The sequence below is a fragment of the Rhipicephalus microplus genome, chromosome 2 (assembly GCF_043290135.1).
Source record: "Rhipicephalus microplus isolate Deutch F79 chromosome 2, USDA_Rmic, whole genome shotgun sequence".
In the NCBI taxonomy this organism is placed as follows: Eukaryota; Metazoa; Arthropoda; class Arachnida; order Ixodida; family Ixodidae; genus Rhipicephalus; species Rhipicephalus microplus.
The window spans coordinates 225,459,259-225,484,618 of NC_134701.1; the positions used below are offsets into that span (position 1 = coordinate 225,459,259).

At 44.1% G+C, this 25,360-nt stretch overlaps 2 protein-coding genes across 4 annotated transcripts in view; one reads left to right on the plus strand and one right to left on the minus strand.

The window, feature by feature from the left end:
- The first annotated feature begins 5,238 nt into the window (after positions 1 to 5,238).
- On the plus strand, positions 5,239 to 9,678 carry LOC119169550 (meiotic recombination protein REC114). Of its 2 annotated transcripts, none has more exons than XM_075876536.1 (5): positions 5,239 to 5,364; positions 5,506 to 5,592; positions 8,325 to 8,408; positions 9,009 to 9,134; positions 9,285 to 9,678. In XM_075876536.1, the coding sequence occupies exons 2-5, from the start codon at positions 5,560 to 5,562 to the stop codon at positions 9,444 to 9,446; spliced, it is 405 nt and encodes a 134-aa protein (XP_075732651.1). In that variant the 5' UTR covers positions 5,239 to 5,364; positions 5,506 to 5,559; the 3' UTR covers positions 9,447 to 9,678. The 2 variants fall into 2 exon arrangements, with proteins under 2 accessions (XP_075732651.1, XP_037276487.2); XM_037420590.2 differs by having other exon boundaries at positions 5,270 to 5,444.
- The window catches only part of LOC119170368 (uncharacterized), a 51,949-nt gene continuing 36,180 nt past the window's right edge, over positions 9,592 to 25,360 (minus strand). For both annotated transcript variants that reach the window (XM_075876507.1, XM_037421509.2), the window contains exons 14-15: positions 13,453 to 13,748; positions 9,592 to 9,813 (exon numbers count right to left, since the gene is read on the minus strand). In XM_075876507.1, coding sequence (XP_075732622.1) covers positions 9,709 to 9,813; positions 13,453 to 13,748 — 401 coding nt within the window. In that variant the 3' untranslated portion in view covers positions 9,592 to 9,708. The remainder of the gene's footprint in view (positions 9,814 to 13,452; positions 13,749 to 25,360) is intronic.

Below are 25,360 nucleotides of genomic sequence, written 5' to 3' on the forward strand. Positions count from 1 at the left end.
GTATGGCTACTACATCAGTACCAGCCATGACGTGCAGACTCGGCCACATTTAGGGGAAACACCTCGTTAATATACAAGAGCTCATAACAGCTGATGTTCGAAAAAAAAAGTAGGAAAGCTTATCTTTTTTTGTGTGAACAATTACTGCACGCGTCATAATGATCTTTGCGGTTACACGCTAATGCCTGTCAATGCCAAGGTATTCCTTGTGGCACTCGCCAATCAATTCCAACGCTTTGGGGACTGAGAACAACTTCAGTGTACTCATCGTTCATGGTCTGCATATTAAAGTCGTCCAAGGAACCACACTGCACAGTCGATCAACATACACGATGACAGCGCAGAGTATAGTTGGTACATTTGGACAAGCTTTCCACAGTTCAGTGCATCATTCATTATAGCGGCAACACGAGTGATACCAGGGTAGGCAACGGAGGCTATGCAACAACCTGAAACGATGCCATGTATGGCGGGGCAGAACATCGAAGAGGCAGAATGCGGCATGCCACGCCACTTCTTGGCTCGCTTACCTCTTTTCCGCGTGGCTCACTGTGACGTCGTAGCTCCGGAACTTATCGTGTCACCGCTCTCGCTTTGAAGCACAAGGCAGCTGGCACTTAACTATTCTGGAAGTTGACGGCAGCGCAAAAGCATATTGCCGTAGGCAGGGTTTCAGGTTCTTTGCTCCGGTGGTGCTTGATCGTCTAGGCCTTTTTCGGAGTTTCGGGAAGATTGGAGGCAAACGATGCACATTCACCAGCTGCGACATCCCGGATTGCCGAGTATAGAAAGAAAGTTTCCAATGCCCGAAAATTCCGCAGCGCACGCTCGGCATGACTTGGGACTATATAGGGTGCCTCGATGTGAACGGCCCACAACGGAGGAGTGGGCATCGAGGCACTTTATACTTGGGGCACTGGGGGCCTCTAAACCACACCGAGTTCAAAAGCGAGACCGGATAGTTTCCTCCTCGCCTTCGCTACCCTTCTGTTTCTCCTACTCTCCGCTAGTTTCTTCATAACACTCGCGGAATATCATTTTTCAAACGCACGACGCTATATCCACTTGCACAGTCGCAAAAAGCAGAAAACGAAGGGAAATAGGTTTATAGCGCGCGCGCCGGTCATGTTAGACAAGTCAGAACGGGCATGGCAACGCAGTTATACGGGAGACGATTTACAACGCATATCTCTCGTATATTGACCAATCGAGAGCTTATTTCACCCTTAGGGCACGTGAACAAGCAGCTGACGTAACGAATTGTGCCGCAAAGACTAGAAATGCCGGGAGAAAATAACGCGGTCGTTCTTCGCATTTGCAGAGGTAGTCTATAGGGGCCCTTTAATTTCTAAGCACAGGTCGATTGCTTTTGGAATGTCACTTTTTTTTCCCTCAAATTTTGGCCGGAGTTGAAACGCACGACCTTCTAGCTTGGGAATAGCGCATTCCAACACAATCAGCTCATACCTTCATGCCATCGCGAAGGACGAGGCTCGCGGTTGCCCGCTATATGTTACGCGACGCGCACGGCCAGTTGAATCAGACAGTAGAAAAAAAAAACGTCCTGGAAGAAATACCCCCGAAAGTCCCCGGGACATACGTTCCTTTGGAAATCGCTCTCAGAAAAAAAAAATAAGTATGCTTATGAGAAAAATTCGCGGAAGGATGAATTCTGTGCTAACTCATAGCGCTGCACCAGTAGCGAAGCTTGGGAACCCTGTAATGGGTCGTCCCATTCAGTACCTTAATAATCGTCACCGATTGTTGTGCAATATAACCATCTTTTGCTCAAACAATATTCGACTCTCGGCATAATTTCAGGCCATCCTCTGTTCCAAAAAGAACCTAGTTGAAAGCAAATCGTGCCTGTCATACCAGCAGAGTGGCGCTCTTCGCTATAGGTTCTGAAAACTCTGCTGCATGGCGATGAACCAGTGTTGCGGAGTTGCCACTACGGAATTGGAATGATTCCGGAATCATCCCACCTTTTCGCTACACCGGAACGGAATGGAATGGAGACAACGCTTGGAGGAATGAAATGGGAATAGAATTAAGCGCATTTTGCGTGGAATGGATTGATAATGGAATTACATCTTTTTGCGAAAATAAGCACATCTTCTTTTACGCACTCTTTTCTAAATATGAAACATTAGTCATTCAGAGCCTCAAGCTTTGCAATCAAGTATTAATTTTTTCTCAAATGGCCCGGCTTATCACATTTGTACACAGCGCGCCTACTACAAATCAGCCCTTATATATATACACTGCAGGTGTTTCTCATAAAAGTCACCAATTAACAAAAATCAATCATGAGTGCTACGCGTCTTCAAATATATCAGTATTGTTCTGAACCAGCATGTCATATTACTTTTTCAGATCCACCAAGCTTAGAAATTGACAAAAATTGCTTAATAAAGTTATTGAATAGTCAAAAAGCAACAAAATCAATACTATAGTTCTCGCACTTAACCAGAGATAATGAAAATTTGGATCTGCGGTGAGGTAACTGCACTGCTTAATCTTTTTCTGGCCTTTATTTTAAGTGCACGAAATTTTAGAAAAATACCACGTGATTTCTGCTTAACGCACGACGTTTTCAGTGCCCTCACATGTAAATTCAAGGAACTACCAAGGACTGCTCACACACGAAGGTCGTTACAACAAGCTATCGGTGGGCATACGATAGACGTTAAGCGATGGGTGGATAATACCAATGTTTTTTTTTTTTTTTTAAGATAATGAAAAAGCGACCGCTACGTGCGAATGCGATACGAAACCGAAGGCAGCATTCAATGCAGCGCCAGCATTTTTTTTTTCGGGCTATTGATAAACGTTACTCAGGGGTACACGGTAACATGTTCATTGTTAACCTGAAAATTAAAAAAAAAATGATGGCGCTGCGTCAAACGCTGCCTGTGGTCTCGTATCACATATATTCACACGTGGTGGCTGCTTTTTCGTTAAAGTTCTTTTTTTAAACGGTACAATTATACCCTGACCGTCCATTGTAGCAAACAATATGTTCACGCGACCATCGTGTTTGAGCAGTCCTTGCTAATTCCTGAAATTTACATTTGATTGATTTGTGGGGTTGAACGTCCCGAAACCACCATATGATTATAAGAGACGCGGTAGCGGAAGTCTCCGGAAAATTTTCGACCACTTGGGTTTCTTTAACGGGCACCCAAATCTGAGCACACCGGCCTACAGCATTTTCGCCATCGAAAATGCAGCTGCCGCAGCCGGGATTCAATCCCACGTCCTGCGGGTCAGCAGCCGAGTACCTTAGCCACTAAAACCACCGCGGCGGGGCAAAGAAACTTACATTTGAGAGCACTAAAACGCCGTGCGTAAGGCGGAAATGCGTGGCATTTGATTTTTTTTTTTATTTCGCGCACCTTAAACAAACGCTGAAAAAAAATTAAGCAGCGCCGTTATCTTACCACAGATTGAAAATACGAGTATCTCTGGTTAAGCGCTACAAGTACAGTATTGAAGATTTTTCTCTGGAGTCACTATTCAATAAGTTCACTAAGCAATTTTTCTTTATTTCCGAGCTAGGAGGATCGGAAAAAATATTCTGGCGTGCTCTATATGGCTCAGAACAACACTGCGCTAATTGGAGAGATGCAGCGCTCGTGCTTAATTATTTATTACTTGATATTTTGTACCAAAACACCCTAAACTGTGTTGCTCCCAAGTTTGAATCTATTCTTCTCGTAACCTCGTAACCACCTATAGCCACTGTTCTATGGCGTTAGTATCTATCGTGCGGAACAACAATGGCGGCATACCCCCCCTCCCCCTAACGTTTTTGTTAGCTAGAACCAAGGGTAGGCAGGTTGTAAAAGTCTGAACGATCTGCCAATTAGTAAAAGAGAAACATAAGCATATGTTCGCGTACAAACACATGCGTTATTCCAGCACACACTGAAGGGAGATACAAATTATCCCATGAGCGTTGGTTCCCACTGGTACCCCACACACAAGTGACTAGTAGATTATGCACAGCATGGCGTTCATCTCACGAGTAGTTTAGTACTTGACACACGTAAATTACCTTTGATAAAAGGAAGACATTGCATACCTGCGCACAGGTGAATGCATATAATGTTCCCCTCACTCCATCCATGCTTGTGACTGGTGGCGAGCAATACGGCCCATTGTTCCGTATTCGAAGCAAAGGCACAAGGTGCCCGAGCGGGGCACACTTCCAACTAATGCGAGCAGATTCGGGTGGTTTTGTCACGCATTAAGCAAATCTTATACCCTCTCCACCACTCCAGACGCGTGGCAAAACTGCTTAGTCTTCTTGAACACTGCCGCATTTTTTGGTGAAGGCGAAAATGCTTGAGAGCCGTGTGCTTAAATTTAAGTGCACGTACTACACCACGAAATTCACAGTGCGAATGGGCGACCATAAGTGACCAAAACGTACCTATAACCAGCCCGTCGCAGAACCAGCGACGTTAAGTCTAGTCACAGTCCAGACGCATGGCGATCGCCTGCACCCTCCTTCCTGTGTCTGCTTCTGCGACTCGAAAGGAGGATTCCTGAAGTGGCATTGCTATAAAGAGCAGTGCTAGTTCCATGAAAGGAAGGTAAAATCAACCCTTTTAATCGAGTGCAACCCCTGAGCACAGAACGTGGCACCCTTCTGACTTCGCTTGTTGATCGGGCTGTCGTTTTTTTTTTTTTTTTTTTCGTCAGCGCACTTCATACTACACAGCCTGCAAACTTCGAAGTACAGTAAGTTTCTAGCACATTCGGATCTCTCGCAGAGGCATCGCAATTATAAGCGCTCGAATTTGAGTGGCGCAAATCTTCAGCAAAAAATCCCATTTGGGAAATATACGCCCAAGCATTGACTGTGCCTCTCGTTCACCATGGCCCGACATTCCCAAATGAATGCGAAGTTATATAAACACGCTTTTTTTTTTTTTCGCCACATGGAAGCTTCGCCAACAGCGTGACGGCCTTTTCGACCATAACCATACGAAGGAGTGCTGCGATGCGGGGAGAAGTAGAAATACTGTATACGCTACATTTCCGTAGGGAGCACATAGAAAAGAGCAAGCGACGCCTACCTCTGGAAACACGCTCTCTCTAGCCGAAAAAAAAAACCTGTTGCGCGCCCACTATCTCGGAGGCCATAATACAGCTGTACACGCTAGCTACAAGCCAGCACTCGCAGCTGCCACGAAACACATCTGCAGAGGGCGCAGCCTACACAAGTATTTCACGATGTCTCGAGCACCACCTTCATTACCAAGCTCTATAACAGCTATAATGCGACAAGACCAATCATGGCGGGCGTAACGGCGGGACGTTCGCAGTCGTTTCAATGTTCACTGCAAGTTGTCCGTAAGTTCCCCCTGAAAAGATACGCTTCCTACGCTTCGAACAAAATAAACGGCCCTCCGAGTGACAATGAAAGTTGGAAGGTACTACACGCATCTTTTTTTGCCCACTCGTGAAAATTCGTAAGTCGTTTTTTTTCTGCAGGTATATATCAGCACTACAGACGACCCTCTCCTGCTTTACATCACGGATACTGACATGTTGGTTGTCAACCAGGGATCTTACAGTCATGTAAGTCACTTGGGTCCCAAAAGACTTTCCCGTGAACCTTTACGTGGTGACCCTATTATCTGCCTATAATATCAGGGATTGCACGGTCAGCGGAATGTGCATGTGACGAAATAAATTAAACGCCTGCCCCTGTTCTCTCTCATCAGCATTGTTTTCACGTCACGTTTATCGGCCGCAGCACTGAGAAACTGCCGTAGTATTACGAGGGTAGAATGTACTAGATGTGTTGAGTGGCGTGACCGCGCCTGATCCCTTCTGCTTTGCCTGTAGCGGCGGCGCTGCAGTCGAATACTACTGAAAGAGCCGCGTGCAGGAACTGCTATGCGCTTCGGTTCCTCTGTCGCGCTTTTTTGATGCAGATTTCTTCCTACCTGCCCATCGTTCATGTTGTCATAGCCCTTGAAGTATGAGCTCCATAAAATCCGTTGTGAGAGCTCGAAAATAATTCAGAAAGGGCGTGGCTTATACTGATATTTTTTTTTTTTTTTGTCGTTACTCTTTCTTCGGTGGTTAGTCGTCTAGAATATTCAGAATAACTGAGCCGATTTATTGGAAGTTGGCTGTGCTCAGAAAGCTGTGAGATTTAAAAAAAAAATAACTTTCAAACGCACGCAGAACCAAGAGGCCGTAAGTAGAGAGGGGAGATGAAGGAAATCTGAACCCCCTACACGACGAAATTTTGTCGTAATTTAGCTTTTCAGGGTATACTAAAATATTTATACTCATTCACAGCGAGCACCAATTGCCAAAGTTACGTCATTGTACTGCACCCCCCCCCCCCTTAAAAAAAAATTCTGGGTAGTCTTGCACCGAACGTTTACAGTTGGCAAAGTTGAATATAGCCCATCTCTGCACAAATGTGCACTGTAAAGTTAACCTTTTCGACAGTATGGCGTCTTAAAACTAGTTCAAGTCTAACGTAGCCGGAAGTCGGACGAAAAATGCACAACCTAAAAATAGTAGCTGTGCCAAGAGGCATTGCATGGATATTGTTAATGGGGCGGTGAGGTGTGTGTGTGTGTGTGTTTACTGTGTACATACACAAATTAAATTCCTCAAAACAAGATGCATCAATGCCTGCCTACACTTTTGACACTTAATCATAGAACTACACTTATAATTTTGTAATGGCATTACGCCAATAGAATGTTTGGGAAGCAGCACAATTTAAGCTGTCGATACAAAAATGAGAACTGCATGGTTACAATTAATTCACACAGACTAACAGACAGGCTATATATACAATTGGCACTTTTTAATATATTTGTGTTGTTTTTATTATGTTTAATATGTAATAGCCTTTCAGAAAACAATAATTGTTATCTTCTGCAAAACTGGCATGATAAAACTGAGTTGTCACCGATATAAATGTTGTGACAACGTTACTTATACTCGAGTTTCTCGTGAAACAATCGAGCGTATGTAGGCTCATATGAAAAAACACTGTGCTCTGGATATCGTAGAGACAGCCGACAAAACGAGCGTATGATTTAATTGCGGTTTCGGTACTTCTCTTTTTGTAGTTTGTCAGTAGCCACTTATGATGTAACGCAGCTCAAAGCGCTGCTTCAGTGAGAAGCTAGGTGGATCCGTGCAAATTCCGCTTGACTTCTTTTTTTTTTTTTTTTTTTGTGGGTCGGCAGGTTCTTGAAACAGTGAATGTATCGACGCAATTTCGGCGTGCCTGCATATTCACTCGTGCACCATGACGCGTAGCAGGTGCATCCACTGCTCAGAAATGCATTGAATGCGCTAAAAACGAGCAATTACACGCTTTCGCAGGCTACGGCGCGCACGCTCCCAGTGCAGACGCTCCCTAGATTTTCAGTACCATGGGACTACTGCGCCGCCGCTACTGTCGCCAGCCGAAGAATCAGCCAAGATGCAGTGCGGCCGCCTCGGTCATTCCACTGCCCCCTTTTACTGCACTGTAACGAGGGTGTAGGATATCCCCGAAGTCCCTGAAAGCCATTGATATAGACAGATTTAGGCCCAGTCTTGTGTCAGTGCTGCAGTGAAGAATGAAACAGAGTGCTTGATATGACATTTCATTTTGCCACACGCAACGGAAGAGGTGCCATGACAATGTAATTGGTTTTACTTACCACACTTGAATTTTTTACAGAATTGACAGTTTGTCACACCTTTACAAATTTATAATGTCACTCCGTGACCACGCTAGCACCACGATTTCCTAGATCACAGCTCAAGAAAGTCTGTGGTTAAACATTACTTATATGGTAACCATACAAAAGAAACAGCTCAAAGATGGCAGTCCATGTCTTCGCACCCTTCAGTGCGCTGTGTGTGACAGATATGCTCCATTGTTTTGGACAGCCCAACTCTGCTTTCAACCAATGAACATACCTTGTCACATCATCTCCACCAGCAAAACTATGAGAACTCAAGTTCAGTTTTCACATGCACTGCACTAGTACATGCCTAACACACTTATACCCAGGTAAACCACCCTACCTTTTATTAGTCTTCTCGTTAGGATTGCACCTTTTCAAGAATGAAATGGGCCTACACAAGCAACGCCAAACTTTTCTTCTCTGCCTTCAGTCCCGGTTTTTCGTTTTGTGGTCTACTTGTGAAGGTGGGAAGGTTTAAGCATCTCTTTTTCACATTCATTAGCAGCACTGCTTTTACACACACAAATGTGTTAATCTTCCACTCCTCCCCAGTGTAATCGTGGCTACACCCTTCTATTGTATCCTATTCCTTTCCAGGAGTGTGTATTTCTACTAAACTCAAAGGACTGGGTCCGTGGAGTCATGAAGGGCAACAGCATGCTCATCCTGTCTCGCTTTCAAGTAAGCAACATTAATTTCGCAAGACTTGATCCTAAATAAAAATGTTGACTTTAACATGATGAAATGTGCTTCAAAGCTATATCTTTGTTCATTTCTCAGTAATACATTGCCGCAAGATAGATTGAATATTACGTTCAATTAGATAGGTTTCACACAGACACTGTAGTGCCAAGACATTGGTGTGTCAACATTCATTTAAACTTCTTTTTTCTTCTTTCGTCTAATGCAACTCTGCTGCTTTTCGAAACTTATCAGGGTTAGTGTATTTTTCTCTTATGTAGCACATTCTGATTACAAATTTGGCACAAGTTTACCAAAACAGATGGAGTTTTTTTGCAACCTAGCTTCTGACCGATTATGCTTAGAGTGGTTATTATTGGCATTTAGGTAGATTAATTTACAAGCATTATATATTTTCTCTACTATATCTCCTGCCCCTTTCCCCCAATACAGATGCAAAGGCTCACTCTTCAACACATTTTCAGCACACGTGAAATAGGAAAAAAAAAAGAACGTGTGTAGGCAGAAAGAAAATGCATCAAATCTCAGCATTCCAACTAGCCCAGCAGACTACTTTACTTGTGCATTTGGATCTTGCAGGGCGACAATGAACGGAGGTTCAGAGTGGAGTTTGACAGGTATGCCGACAAAACTGCAGTAGAACAGTGCCAGATCTGCACAGAATTGCTGTCACAATACTTTACATTTCAAGAACCATGTGAACCTGTAAGCAAAAGACTGCTTTTTTGTCTCCTTTCAAACTAGGTGACATAAAGACATCTTGCATCGTGAAACAACTACTATAATTTCTCACTATGCATTCTTTTCAACCTACTTGTACACCTGTTGTAAATGTGTTCTTGTGTCCCCGTACAGGCAAGAAGCACAGGAATCAACCCAAATGACTTCTTCAAGCAACAGTTTGAATCGCCCGAAGTTTTGCGCGAAATCATCAAGGCCTGCCTACAAGATCCTTCATTCCCAAACTTTGTTAAGCAGGTAGACGACACCTTGCAAAGTCTGCTAAGTACGCCGTAGGGTACCACATTACATGTACAAGAAATAACTGCAGACTGATGTTTGTTGGCTAGAATGTTCCAAATGTGAACAATATCTATGCGAAGTGCAATAAGTTTTCTTTTTCTGACAATTAAAAAAAAAGCATAAGATACTACCATGCTGCTTAGATGCAATGTTTTGTACTTTATTATGGTGTTTTTACAATGAGTTTATATGTACAAGCACGAATAAAAAATTCATGTGAGTGAGACGTCAATGTCTTCTGTGATGGTTGCACTTGTCAGCTTGGCATGCCTCGTTTCTGTTCTTGTTTAATCTTCTCCCACTTTTGAAGGAGCGTTGGGATGTTTTTCTTGCGGAGAGTAAGTCCGGCGGCCACCTTTGTCTGCACGAAATAAACGGTGCTTTTAGGCAGTCATGCCTGCAACGACTGATCTGACGCATGTTGTCAACTGCTAAAACCTCCCAGTTAAACTAAACTACTGTCTCTGCTGCATTTAGGTTTAAAGAAAGGAGCTGCTTAGGCAAGCTACGATATGATAACACTACCTTAAAAAACAGGTATAGACAAATTTTTCAGGCATAACTTTTAATTGGGATTCAGCACGCCGCCGCAGTAAATATGTATCAGATTAGAGAGAGCAAATTAGCATAAATTCCCCACGAAGCTTTTCAAAGTGTCATGCGGCTATACCACAACAATGCAGCCTAAATATTCTTCACGGAGATAACTGCAAATTTTGAGTCAACATCGTATCAAAGCTAACTACTGGTCATACAACGGTCTTGAAAACTGTTGATAGCTCCTCAAGAAACTCTCACATCTATTGTTCACAGTTTTACCATGTAACACATACGTTACAAAGTGTGCTAAAGGGAACAAGGCAAGCCCTATACCAGCCATGTAATTTAGGCAAAGTTTATACACCTTTTTCTCCATAACTATAAGAATTACAGTAATTTACTTTACTATCATGAGTCATTCCTCTTCTTACTGAAGCAAAGTTAGCAATGAAAACTGTAATGCTCAATTTTTGCAAATTTTTTACTTCAGCTACCTAATTATCACTCAATAGTAGCTATTAAATGTCACGTTGCTGCAGCGCACTTCCTCACACGACAGTAATTCTGCTTCAGTATATTCCTTATTACGTTATATAAATACTGGCTGAAATCTATGATTCTAGATACTGTGGTTGCTGAGAAAAAGAAACATAAATAGAGAAAAAGCATGTTTCGAGATAGTCGCATTTAAAGTTGAAAATCTGAATTATTTCGAAGGTACGACGAGACAGCAGCAAATTGATGAACCCGTTCAATAGGTACTAGCCGAATACTCATCACCGATATAATTTTTTTTTTTTTTTTCTGTGTTGTAACGTCTTGCCTGGCGAGCCTCTTTGGTGCCTGCCAAGCATCCGTGCCAGCACTTCACTGTCAACACAGTTCAAGGGTGCGTGTAGGCTCTGCACTGTGCAATGCCCTACCGAAATTCCAAAATAGTTCAGCACATTCACACGGGCTATAGTGCTATCATTAAAAGTGAACACAGCATCAAGAGTGCATATTTACAGTGTTTGGTGCCCGAGGAAAACATTTTTAGTGCGCGTTCCCACACGACAATCTAATGGTTCATAATTGTCTTGAATTTTCCCATGGAGGCATTTAGCAAGTGATTCTCGATGATGTAGTTCCAGATAATTTGCTTTAACAACCTCAATAACAGATGCTGGAAGGTGTTCTTTATGAACGAATGGTTCACCATTCAACTGGTTGAATTTACATTAAGTTTCGGCGTCCTTCAGAAAAAAGCTGTGGAATTGATTGGTATCCTTTGATGTCATGTGAAAATATGTGGAACGGGCAGCTTTTCGCATGTCCTCCAAGCTGGTTCCATTTCTTTAATGGGCCAACGGTAATAGTTCTAGTGCCTGCCAATGATGACACCACGAAGACGTCCCCAACTATATATAGATTTCCTGACAAGAAACTTGATGCCTCTGCTTTCCCTCATTTTCGCAGTCCTGGACGCATTCTTTTCTGAATGAGTCAAATGCACTCCAGCTTGCAAACTGTGACCTTTTCTTATTTATTTATATATTTACGAATACTGCAGGCCCTGTTTGGGCCCAAGCAGGAGTGGGTAACAAATGTCAGTGACAAAACAGAATATAAAAATATAATAAAATACAATACTAGGTACAAAAATAAGGAAATTCTCAACATCAGGGAAAATATAAATAATACATAGCAATAATGGCATTCATCCCGAAATACAAAAAATCTCAGCACTAATGAGGAACATAATATATTGCATATTAAAAATCAAGTGTTAGGTCATTGACGAGATGGGCGAACGATTGTGTCGAGTCCGCATTAACGACCTCCTGAGGTAACTTGTTCCATAATGAAAGAGCATGCTATGATGCGTGAACTGGAAGGAATCCCTTGCTACGTAAAAATGGGGGCATGGCAGGCCGCTGCACAAGTTTTGAAATATGCCCTTTTTAGAGGGAAAAAAAAATCGTACTAAGACAAACAAACGACTGATGCTGGTTCAGAAAAAAACTGCAGACTTCGAATCCCACAAAAATAAAAAAAATGAATTTTTTCAATATTTTTACTTACCCTCTCGACTAAGGGATACGATAGCACTCTGAGGAGCTTTATGTAGAAAACCCAGAGGAACACAAAGGAGAATCAAACTATTTGCAGATTTTACAGCAACAAGGTTCTGCTAACAGCACAACTATTAGCAGTCAAGCCAGGAGGAACAAACCTAGGAAGCTGCCCACATAAGTGCTAAATCGCTAAATCAAAATTACTGTATTTACTCGCGTAATTCTCGCACTCTCATAATTCTCTCAACCCTCACATCGCCCAACAAAAATACGATTTCTCTTTTTTTCCACAGCACCGAAAATTGTCGCAATAATGTCGTCTGCTCGTTCCAGCCACTGATAATGATAGCACACGCCATCTGGCACCATCTCTTAGGCATCAAGCGTACTATTACAGCACGGAGATTTAACATATTCCAAGTTAAGCCAAAGTTGCAAGTGCACTCAACACTGGAAACAGGACAGCCGTAGGCCCTTTGGAGTCAACGAGTTTTGTGTTCGCTATTGGTGACGGCAACTGAAAGCCACCAAGACGCGTTGGGCCTTCCATGTGCTTAAGACTGGTATGGATGGTAAACTTTATTTAATCAGAAGGCAACTGTGGACAAGATTGAGTTAAATGGCCATCAGCCCAATACTGACGTTGTACGCTAACCTTCTGCGGGCTCCTGTTGAGTGACGAACACAACGCCCACAAGCTTAGCGTACAATATTCCGATTCTCGACTATTCGCTTGCGCTTTTTGTGTGTCAAATAAATCTTGCCTTGTGCTGAACCTGTGGTTTTATTAAGAGGTAAGTCTTAATTGGAACTTCTCAAAGCTTGCAGTTAGTTGCTGGCGTGAGAATCCTGATTGGCTGCCACTTCGTTTTCTTTTTCACTCTGTACGTTTTCACAGAAAGGTTTCCCCACATAATTCTCGCACCCCCCCAACTTTGCACCAGTTTCTGGCCAAAAAAAGTGCGAGAATTATTCGAGTAAATAAGGTACTACACCGTAATTAAAAACTACAAGCAATGCCCCCTATGACTTCAAACAATTGCGTCCAATACCGGTGAAGAACACGAACCTTTGATTTCGATCAAGGTCAATCAGGTTTAGGCTCAATCAGAATCAGGTGCCCCTATAGTGCCATTTTTCATCGTAATAAGGCCTGATCGGGATCAAGACAATACCAATCTGGCTCCTGCATCGCGACCCGACTAACGAATGCGCTAAACTTTATTTGAATAAGTTCATATAACCTGTAGCAACAAACACTTATGGAGCGCGATTAGAAAATCTGATCCTGATGAGCTGTGACAACAATCAAAAGTGGCTGTGTGACGCTGCTATCACAAAAAACAAGCCCTCAAAATTAATTCCTGCATTTGAGTACCAGTAACTGTCACAAATAAACACACCTTCTTCTTCTTTGGAGCTGCAACAATCGGAGGAGTGCCGGCTTTATCCTCATCCATCGGCACTCCGTCTATAGATGTTCCATCCGCAGGCTCCGCTTCGGCAGGCTTTTTGTCCCCACTGACAACCTGAGCAGAGTTAATTACAGGCTCCGCAGACGACACAAAACTGGAGTAGAAGGCAGCCTCGGCAGCGTCAAGGCTTGCACCATCCGACTTCTTTTCGACTTTCTTGTCAACCACGGCATCTTCACACGTTTCATCTTCTTGCTTGACTGCAACCTCTATAGGTGCCTCATCTGCAAAAGTGAATGGATTGGAAAATTAAAGGGACACTAAAGGAAAATAATAATTTACGTTACAGTGAAAGCTCAATATATGACAATGTCTAAAACCGTAATATTATACACAGTGGTTCCCTACTTACCGAAAAATTAACATAAATGTACCACATGACTGGTCCCACGAGTGGTATAGTTTGGAAATGATCCCGATGACGTCAGAGCGTCTGACTACAAATAATTACTAGTAATCAAACTAGCTGCAATAAAAAACTTTCCATGCATCAAGAGATGTAATAAAATGCTGCTTGTCTGTTTCTGTTTGACTTAACAAAAACTGCCTGGTTACTACTGGGAATGGTGCGGGTGGTTCGAAAATTCCGTTTTCCCCTGGATAGGCTGGGCAGGTAGTGCCATCTAGTGGAGCACAGTTCAAACAAGCAAGCAGAACCATGGCCGGTGAGACGGCAGAAAATTGTTCGATGGCGGTTGTTGCTGTTGTGGCTCCTGCTACTTTTTCTCTGCTGCTACTAATGTCGGTGGCTGCGCAGTAAAGCCAGGCAACGTTGTGCACTGCAACAGTGACGTGGAAAGGACCACTTTCAGGCAGAGAATTTGAAGTGCACCACTAAAACATGATTTTATTTCAAAATAAGCACTTCCTTGGTATAAAAGTAGCACTAGGAGGCTTCTGTACCACTATTTCGGCAATCAACATAGACTTAATATTTGCCTTAATGAGAACAGATCTTTCAGGCTAGTTGGTCCTTTGCGATAAATGTCATAGCGGCGGACGACAGGATGTGCATTATCAACCGAATTTCATTTCAAAGAGCCAGGTATTTATATAGATACAAATATACAAAAATATACGCCAAAGACAATATGATTACATAGTCAAGATTACCATACTCACAACTAGCATTATCCCAATAAGCTGCTTCCCTTAAGCTCAAAACAATCGCAAGGCACCGACGCAGCTAGCCCTCACTGCCTTTGGCTATTAAGCCTGCCTCATTTTACCGCATCTACTTATCTGTGATTCTATACATGACTGAATATAGCTGGCTAAACTCTGGTTTCCTAAAATGTAGACATAACATCCTATGGAGGACATGCACATTATAATTGCCTTGAACACACATCTTAAAAATATACACCTACTATATCAATTATGTCAACAATGACACCACCACATGTGCACCAGAATATTCAATGAGCACTAAGGTCTAGCTAGCACCACGAACATATTTGCATTTCTCCCTATCAAAATGTAATCACTACAACCAGCATCAAACCCCCAATCTCAGCAACACAAGCTAATCACTATGCCGAAGCAGAACATCGTTTCCATGTCTCATATGTGCAATAACAACCACTACCAATGGCTACCACCTCTTGCATACCTAACCTGTCCATACATCCTTAAGCATAGGGTGCATAGAGCTCGCAACAGTTCTAATAAATGAGCCGAAAAAATTCCATTACTCCTTTGATGTCCTTCCTTCAAACGACAGCCCACAATTTTCGCACCTTGACACTAGACTAACGCCAAATGCTGGCGCTGCAAGCATGACATAATCTGCACTATTCAGGGCTCCAACTGAGCGCTCGCCACGTAGTGGCCGCTCCTGGAAACGGCGATCACAGGGTCAACTTTCAAAGGAGGTATGTCACCCCATTGCGCGCGTACAGAATAGGTCGCACAGTTCCTTTATATTTGCCATGCTGCACACGCAAGCTCGATAAAAAAAAAGCCATTTCCGAAGACCATCGCACTGGGCCGCAATGCATGGCATCGCGGTGGAAAGATGGGAATGTGTCGTTCTATAACATCCTGAAGGATGCAGATGACACACAACAGAGAATTACTAAAGTCAGAAACTTGCGCATTAAAAAGAAGGCGATGGACACTACAGTCGTTTGTTCTATTCAATTGAATCACGATGTCTTAACTCTCCTCTATGAGTACAGTATTATTTAGCATGTGTGCATTCTTATCATTATTCGGACTTCTCTTAAGTGCAGAGTGTAGTTTTATTTATATAAGCAAGCACTATAGGCAATTTATTGCATTAAGTTTGTGACAGTATCTTTTGCATATGCTTGACTTCTGCGCAAGACGTAGTGTTACCCACTATCAAATTGAGCTGTTGTAACCGTTCTCCCTGAACATGTTTGATTTCCTATGAGTGTATCAACACGCACACAAACGGACATGCAAATGTCGCACGTGTATAGCTGTGCATGTTCGTGCATATTGTCACGGGGTCGTGATGTGGCCGAAGACAGGAGACTTTACGTTGGAATTTAACTGTTTATTTGGGCGAGCCTGTGCCCGGTAAACGGAAAGTCCGAGAACAGTAACAGTCTTGGACTGATAGTGGGGAACGGAGCGTCGGCCGTCGATCAACAACTGACAAGCGATGATGATGATATATGGTGTTTTTTGGCGCAAGGGCCATTTGATGGCCAAAGAGCGCCAGTTCATGGGATAAGGAATGTGGACAATGATTGTGATTAGCGGCTGTATAAGGGCCATAAAATTCCTCGCGGTAAGGCGGGTAAAAACATACAATTAATAAAATCATGACCATGCCGTGAAAGGTGTGTGTGGTGCGAATAGATGACGAAAGTTGGTGATAATAAAAACGATGGCGGACATGTATGGCATTAGCACAAGTGCCTCACTCGTTCGTACCCTTGCATCCAAGGGCCGTGAGGCAAGTGCTTTGTTGTGTAGCCACCGCAGCGAAAACCTCTATGGAGAGGTCGTGCTACGGAATGCCCGGGTATATGATATGAAAATTCTGAATTTCTTTTAAAAACGCTAACAATGATTTATAACTAAAAAGCGGTTCCCTACCAACGAACATTGCAGGGTGTAAAGGTATATGTTGTCGGTAGGGCAACGGAAAATGCTGTTTTCTTAGAGATTCTAAGTGTTTGCACTGAATTAACATGTGAAGGACTGTCAATGCTTCACCACATCTGTGACACAATGGTGGATCGCCACCGAACAAAAGATATGTGTGTGTCGTGTATGTGTGTCCTATCCTGAGTCTCGTTAGTATTACCTCAGTATGACGCGATTTTGACACTGGCAGCCAATGACCAAGGTGTGGCTTAATAATGTGTAGTTTGTTTTGTGTGTGTGTATCCCACTTGCTCTGGCAGTATACCCTGAGGTTTCGTTTGAGAGACGGCTTAAGATCAAGGGTCGGGATTGATATGGGTGTAGGGGCAGTGCTTTTGTGGACGGATGCAGCGAGCTGATCCGCCCTCACGTTGCCTTGAATCTCTCGGTGCCCTGGCATCCAGCACACTACAACATGTTGGTTGAGTGTGTAGAGTGTGCATAAAATAGAGTAAAGTGAGACGAGGACCGGGTTTTTTTGTTTTTTAAGACTGTGCAGAGCCATTACCACACTGAAAGAGTCTGTATAAATTGCTGATTTTTGTATTTGTAATTGTTTGATGTGTTTAGCTGCAACAAGTATCGCGTAAGCTTCCGCTGCGAAGATACTTGTGCCTGGATGTAGAGGGCCAGCATCCGAAAAGGATGGGCCGACAATAGCGTAGGACACAGAGGAGTTGGACTTGAAGGCATCTGTAAAGAACTCAGGACGTGTGTATTTGTGTTGAAGTTCCCGGAAGTATGTTCAAATATGGGCAACAGGCGCATGTTTTGTAACTTCAAGAAAGAACACATCGCAGTCTATAGTCTGCCACTGCCACGGTGGCGGATATTCTACAGGAGCCATTAAACTGTGTTCAAGTGAGACTCCAGTTTCCTCAGCTAGACTTTTCAGGCGAACTGAGAAGGGCTGCCTCATCGAAGGCCTGTTTTAAAACAGAATGGAGCTCGACAAATCATTAATAGTAGAGTATGAGGGGTGCTTCTTATCTGCTTTCACCTTAAGGAAATAAACAAAGGACATGTAAGTTCTCTGCAGATGAAGCGACCACTCATTTGACTCAACATAAAGGCTTTCTACGGGGATGGTGCGAAAAGCACCCGTAGAAAGGCGGATGCCCAAATGGTGCACGGGGTCCAGCATCTTCAAAGCACTTTGAGTTGCAGACTGATAAACAAGGGCCCCATAATCTAAGCGGGTGCGAATGAGGCTTCGATACAGATTCATGAGACATTGCCTGTCACTACCCCACGTAGTACGTGACAACACTTTTAAAACATTCATGGCTTTTAAGCATTTTGTTTTTAAATACTTGATGTGCGGTACGAAGGTCAACTTGTTGTCCAATATTATTCCTAAGAATTTATGCTCCGCATTAACAGACAAACGTTGACCGTTCAGTTCAATGTCGTGTTCTAAGTGCATGCCTCTCTTTCGAGAGAACAAGACACACGTGCTTTTTTGTGGGTTCAGTCGGAATCCATTTTTCTCTGCCCATTTGGAGACCTTGTTTAAACTTAACTGAACCTGCCGCTCACACATTGCCAGATTGCAAGACCTAAAGCCAAGCTGGATGTCATCGACATATGTACAATAAAACATATTGCGAGGGATGGTCAAGCGCAAGGAATTCATTTTTATGAGAAAAAGTGTGCAGCTAAGTACACCACCTTGTGGCACGCCTGTTTCCTGGACAAATTATTGGGAAAGAACCGTGCCCACACGGACACGGAATGTCCGGTTTGACAGGTAACTTTCGATTATGTGAAACATTCTTCCACGCACGCCAAGGTGGGACAGGTCTCTTAGAATTCCAAAACGCCATGTTGTATCATAAGCCTTTTCGATATCGAGGAACACAGAGAGGAAATATTGTTTATGGACGAAGGCGTCTCTGATCTGTGCTTCGATACGAACAAGGTGGTCTGTGGTGGATCTACTTTCTCGAAACCCGCACTGAAATGGGTCGAGCAAATTGTTTGTTTCAAGAAAATGTACAAGTCTGCAGTTTATCATTTTTTCGAAGACTTTGCACAAGCAGCTTGTAAGTGCTATAGGCCTATAACTCGAGGGTAAAGAAGGGTCCTTGCCCTCTTTCAAAATGGGAATAATAATAGCCTCTTTCCAAGAGGTAGGGATAGTGCCAGAAAACCAGATAACATTGTACAAACAAAGTAAGGTTTTTTGTGTTTCGATTGGTAGGTTTTTTAACATTTCATACACCAGACGGTCAGAACCTGGGGCAGAAGTACTGCAGGAGTTTAGAGACATTCGCAGCTCAGCTAGACTGAAAGCTTGGTTATATGCCTCGGATCTAGTGCATTTGTGTTCGAGTTTCTGCTTTTCTATTCTTGTACTGTATTTCCGGAAAGTGTCAGTATAGTGGGATGAGCTGGACACCTGTTTGAAGTGTGCACCGGGGAAGTTTGCCTGATCTTCCAAGGTATCACCCTGAGTGTCCACGAGTGGAAGTGTGTGTAGTTGTTTTCCTGCTATCCTACCGACCATGTTCCAGACTTTAGCCTCCCGTGTGTATGAATTGATCCCTGACAAAAACTTCTGCCAGCTTTCTCTTCTGGCCTGCCGACGCGTTCTCCTGCCTTGAGACTTTATTTTCTTGAAGGTTTCAAGATTTTCAGCTGTCGGTGAGTTCCGAAGCAGCTTCCAAGCTCTGTTTTGCTGTTTGCGCGCGTTTCGGCATTCAGAGTTCCACCATAGCACACGCCGTTTTCCTGGGTGTCCATTCGTTTGTGGGATGCATTTTGTTGCAGCATCAATCAAAAAAGCTGTGAAGTAGTCGACAGCAACATCAATGCTTAAAGTACATATGTCACTCCAATCTATACGAGCGATGGTATAAAACCGTTCCCAGTCGGCTCTGTTTATGAGCCATTTGGGAACACAGGGTGGACACTCAGTTGCTGTAGTTGTGCTCAAACCTATGGGAAAGTGGTCATTTCCGTACAGATTACTGACGACTTTCCACTGGAGTAGAGGCACAAAAGATGGAGATACTATGCTTAGGTCTATGGAGGAGTAGGTGTTATTAGCGAGATTATAATAGGTTGGTTCTTTTCGATTTAGGAGACACGCGCTCGACGAGAGAAGGAACTGTTCGATCAGTCGACCACGCGCGTCATACCGAGAGTGACCCCATAGCCTGCTATGCGCATTAAAGTCTCCAAGGAGAACATAAGGCTCCGGAAGTTCATCAATTAGAGAGTGTAAATCACGTTTTTGCAGCTGATAGCTAGGAGGAATGTAAATAGTGCAGATTGTGATCAGTTTATCAAAAAGAACTGCTAGAACAGCCACTGCCTCAACGGATGTTTGGAGTTGTAAGTCATCATCATCATCAGCCTGACTACGTCCACTGCAGGACAAAGGCCTCTCCCATATTCCGCCAGTTAACCCGGTCCTGTGCTTGCTGCTTCCAATTTATACCCGCAAACTTCTTAATCTCATCTGCCCACCTAACCTTCTGTCTCCCCCTAACCCGCTTCCCTTCTCTGGGAATCCAGTCAGTTACCCTTAATGACCAGCGGTTATCCTGTCTACGCGCTACATGCCCTGCCCATGTCCATTTCTTCTTCTTGATTTCAGCTATGATATCCTTAACCCCCGTTTGTTCCCTAATCCACTCTGCTCTCTTCTTGTCTCTTAAGGTTACACCTACCATTTTTCTTTCCATTGCTCGCTGTGTCGTCCTCAATTTAAGCTGAACCCTCTTTGTAAGTCTCCAGGTTTCTGCTCCGTAGCTAAGTACCGGCAAGATACAGCTGTTATATACCTTCCTCTTGAGGGATAGTGGCAATCTACCTGTCATAATTTGAGAGTGCTTGCCGAATGTGCTCCACCCCATTCTTATTCTTCTAGTTACTTCAATCTCGTGGTTCGGCTCTGCGGTTATTACCTGCCCTAAGTAGACATAGTCTTTTACAACTTCAAGTGCACTATTACCTATCTCGAAGCGCTGCTCTTTGCCGAGGTTGTTGTACATTACTTTCGTTTTCTGCAGATTAATTTTAAGACCCACTTTTCTGCTCTCCTTGTCTAACTCCGTAATCATGAGTTGCAATTCGTCCCCCGAGTTACTCAGCAATGCAATGTCATCGGCGAAGCGCAGGTTACTAAGGTATTCTCCACTGACTCTTATCCCTAACTGTTCCCATTCTAGGCTTCTGAAAACCTCCTGTAAGCACGCGGTAAACAGCATTGGGGAAATTGTGTCCCCCTGCCTTACACCCTTCTTGATTGGTATTCTGTTGCTTTCTCTATGAAGCACTATGGTAGCAGTTGATCCCCTGTAGATTTCTTCCAGAATGTTTATATATACTTCATCTACGCCCTGATTCCGCAGTGTTTGCATGACGGCTGATATTTCTACTGAATCAAACGCCTTCTCGTAATCTATGAAGGCTATGTATAGTGGTAAGTTATACTCTGAGCATTTCTCTATTACCTGATTGATAGTATGAATGTGGTCAATTGTTGAGTAGCCTGTTCGAAATCCTGCTTGTTCCTTTGGTTGATTGAATTCTAATGTTTTCTTTACTCTGTTAGCAATTACCTTTGTAAATAGCTTGTATACTACAGAGAGCAAGCTGATCGGCCTGTAATTCTTCAAGTCCTTGTCATCTCCTTTCTTATGTATTAAGATGATGTTAGCGTTCTTCCAAGACTCTGGTACTCTTCCCGCCAGGAGACACCTCGTAAACAGGGTGGCTAGTTTTTCTAACACAATCTGTCCTCCATCTTTCAGCAGATCTGATGTTACCTGATCCTCACCAGCAGCTTTGCCCCTTTGCATGCTCTCCAAAGCTTTTCTGACTTCTTCTATCATTACTGGTGGGGTGTAATTAGGGTTACTGCTAGTTCTTATAGTATTAAGGTCGTGGTTTACTCGGCTACTGTACAGATCCCTGTAAAACTCCTCCGCTATCTTAACTATCCTATCCATATTGGTAGTTATTTTGCCTTCTTTGTCCCTTAGTGCATACATCCGACTTTTGCCTATTCCAAGTTTCCTCTTCAATGCTTTGACACTTCCTCCGTTTTTCAGAGCGTGTTCAATTCTCTCCATGTTATACCTTCTTACATCGCATACTTTACGTCTATTAATCAACTTCGAAAGCTCTGCCAGTTCTATTTTGTCTGTTGTACTTGACACTTTCATGATTTGACGCTTCTTAATTAGGTTCTTCGTTTCCTGTGAAAGCTTGCCAGTGTCCTGTCTAACTACCCTGCCCCCAACTTCCACTGCACACTCCATAATGATACTCGTCAGATTATCATTCATTGTATCTACGCTAAGGTTGGTTTCCTCACTGAGAGCCGAGTACCTGTTCTGCAGTGACACTCTGAATTCCTGTACTTTCCCTCTCAGTGCTAGCTGATTGATTGGCTTCTTGCGTATCAAGTTCTGTCGTTCCTTCTTCAAGTCTAGGCGAATTCGAGACCGTACCATTCTATGGTCACTGCATCGTACCTTGCCAATCACTTCCACATCCTGCACGATTCCAGAGTGGGCACTCATTATAAAGTCTATTTCGTTCTTATTTTCGCTATTAGGGCTCCTCCATGTCCATTTGCGGTTTTCTCGTTTTCGGTAGAAGGTATTCAAAATCCGTAAATTATTGCGTTCTGCGAATTCTACTAGTAGCTCTCCTCTGGCGTTTCTAGTACCGATGCCATAATCTCCTACTGCCCGGTCTCCAGCCTGCTTCTTCCCTACCTTTGCATTAAAGTCGCCCATCACTATAGTATACTGTGTTTTTACCTTACTCATTGCCGATTCCACGTCTTCATAGAAGCTTTCAACTGAAGCGTCATCATGGCTGGATGTAGGCGCGTAAGCCTGTACTACCTTCATCTTGTATCTTTTATTCAGTTTAATTACGATACCTACCACCCTTTCATTAATGCTATAGTATTCCTCTGTGTTGCCAGCTATGTTTCTGTGAATGAGGAACCCCACTCCCAGTTCTCTTCTGTCTGCCAAGCCCCTGTAGCAAAGAACGTGCCCATTCTGTAGCACCGTATAGGCCTCATCTGTCCTCCTAACCTCACTGAGCCCTATTATATCCCATTTAACACCCTCTAGCTCCTCGAATAGTACAGCTAGACTTCCCTCACTAGATAAGGTTCTAGCGTTAAACGTTGCCAAGTTCATGTTCCAATGGCGGCCTGTCCGGATCCAGAGATTCTTAGCACCCTCTGCTGCGTTGCAGATCTGACCGCCGCCGTGGTCAGTTGCTTCGCAGCTGCAGGGGACTGAGGGCCGTGAGTTATTTGACGTAATCATGTGGGAGGTAGTGGCCAGATACTGCACCAGGGTGGCCAATCCTTCTCTGGTGAGGGAGTGCGTTCTCGGCGGTGTTTGCCGGTGAGGCCGCACCCCAGGCCTCTTAATGCAGTTCCATCATCACGCGGATTTTTTTTTTTTTTTTTTTAATCCGGTTGGAAACTGCGCGGTACCGGGATTTGAACCACGGACCTCTTGCATGCGAGGCGGATGCTCTAACCACTACGCCATCGCCGCACTCGGAGTTGTAAGTGTGTGCATGCAATTCCTTGATTCACTATGATGGCAACACCTCCGGATGATGTCATGGCATCAACACGGCCCTTTTGGAAAATAACATATTTACGAAGAAAATTTGTGTGTTTTAAATTAAGGTGCGTTTCTTGTACACACAGCACTTTTGGTGAGTGTTTGTGCAAGAGTTCTTGGATGTCGTCAAGGTTTCTGAGAAGGCCCCTGACGTTCCATTGTATAATTTGAGTGTTCATGGTGAATGTAAAATAGTGCTGTGTGTACGAAAAGCGAGTGGCTGTTTAGACAGGGAGTTTGGATTCACTTAACAGGGCCGTCACCAGGCCCTGTTATCTGCTTTTTTGTTTTCTTGGCGCGCTCCAAGGAGCCACGCCGCTCTTTCGGCACCAAGGGTACCGACATATCCGTTGCCTCCTCGGAGGCACTGGATGCCCGCACGTGTGGGCTGTTAGTTCGAGTTTCGGGCCTCGCCTGGTGAGGTGAGGCCTTGAGACCCGAGGACTCTGGAGTCCCCGGTCTCTGTTTGGGAGTAGGCGGTGTAGCCTGGGCTACAGCCGCCTTGGGGGCAGGTGCCACAACCACCGGCTCGGTATGTGCGGGCCGAAGGAGTGGCGAGGGCTGGTGCGGCGGTGCCCCCTGAAGCGCCGCATCAGCGTATGTAGGTTTATAGAATGGAGCGACTCTTCGCCGTGCTTCCTTAAATGTAATGTTCTCCTTCACCTTCAACGAAATTATTTCTTTTTCTTTTTTCCAGTATATGCAGGAGCGTGAATATGCGGCATGGTTTCCTTCGCAGTTTACACAGTGTGGCGGTTGTTTGCAGTTCTCAGACATGTGGCCTAGGACTCCACATTGTGCACAAGTCTGGCGACCACGACAGGTTTTAGAGCCATGGCCATACCTCTGGCATTGGAAGCAATGACGAGGGTTTGGTATGTACGGCCTGATAGATGTCTTCGTGTACCCTGTTTGAATAGATTCCGGTAGTTTACTGGATGCAAATGTGAGTATTAAGTGTTTTGTCGGTGTTTCCTTATTATCTCTTCTGATGATGATTCTCTGTACATTAGTGACATTTTGGCTCTTCCACCCCTCCAAAAGTTCAGTCTCAGTCAAGTCAAGTAAGTTCATGTCAGATACCACTCCGCGAGTTGTGTTCATTGATCTATGTGGTGTTATGGTTATTGGTATGCCACCGAAATCTGAAAGACGGTCTAGCTTTTCAAATTGTTCTTTGTCACGGATTTCGAGAAGAAGGTCTCCACTAGCCATTTTGGTTACCTTGTATCCTGTGCCAAGAGTTTCGGTAAGACATCTAGAAACCAGAAAAGGAGAGATGGTTCTGGCTTGCTTTTCAGTTTTTTCACAGTGGATAACATGATAGTGAGGATATGTTTCTTTTGGCTGGTTGAAAAAATTTATATCATCGGTGCGTACCCGCTTTAAGCCGGTACGATCAGATAGTAAGGGGAATGCTCTGTGCATGCCTGTCTTATTTTTGTTCAGCAGCGTTGGCGGCCACCCACCACGGAGCCCAACGAGGGGACGCTACAAGTATGCGGATGCTGACACCTGCAGACGCCAGCCGTACAACGCCACTATAACCCAATGCGCCTAGACCAAGGTAGGCTATTTGCACAGGGTTAACCCTAGCCGCCAAGAAGTTTGGAAGTAAACAAATGAGAGTAGAAGACAGGACAGATAAATAGTAAGAGATAAAGACGAAGATGTAGGGAGAGAGAGATAGGAAAAGGCGACTGCCGATTTCCCCTGAGTGGGTCAGTCCAGTGGTGCCGCCTACGTGAAGCCGGGGCCAAAGGGGTGTGTTGCCTCTACCGCGGGGCCTTAAAGGTCCAATCACCATGGTCGGCTCAACCCCCAGGATCCCCTTTTCCCTGGACACGGCAAAGCCACGCACGGCTGGGCGTGGGAGAAGTCAAAACTCCTCCGTTAGCTCGGGTCCGTGGTGTCGCTACACACCAAACGCCTACTTGCGCAGGCGCCCCTGCGGGGAACATCTGACAAGCGGTGAAGCGCGTTGGCATTTATACTCTTGCCGTCGAATGTTCTAGCGTTATCGTTGGCGGTGGCGTAGGTTTCAGAATAATCTGTACAGTTCGCAGAGTAGGCGTGATCTTATCGAAATGGTCTACTAC

Coding starts and splice junctions, on each gene's coding strand:
- LOC119169550 (XM_037420590.2), top strand. CDS start 5,307: ATGGCGGGCGTAACGGCGGGACGTTCGCAGTCGTTTCAATGTTCACTG. Junction 5,593..8,324: donor ACCAGGGATCTTACAGTCAT/GTAAGTCACTTG, acceptor ATTCCTTTCCAG/GAGTGTGTATTTCTACTAAA. Junction 8,409..9,008: donor TCATCCTGTCTCGCTTTCAA/GTAAGCAACATT, acceptor TGGATCTTGCAG/GGCGACAATGAACGGAGGTT.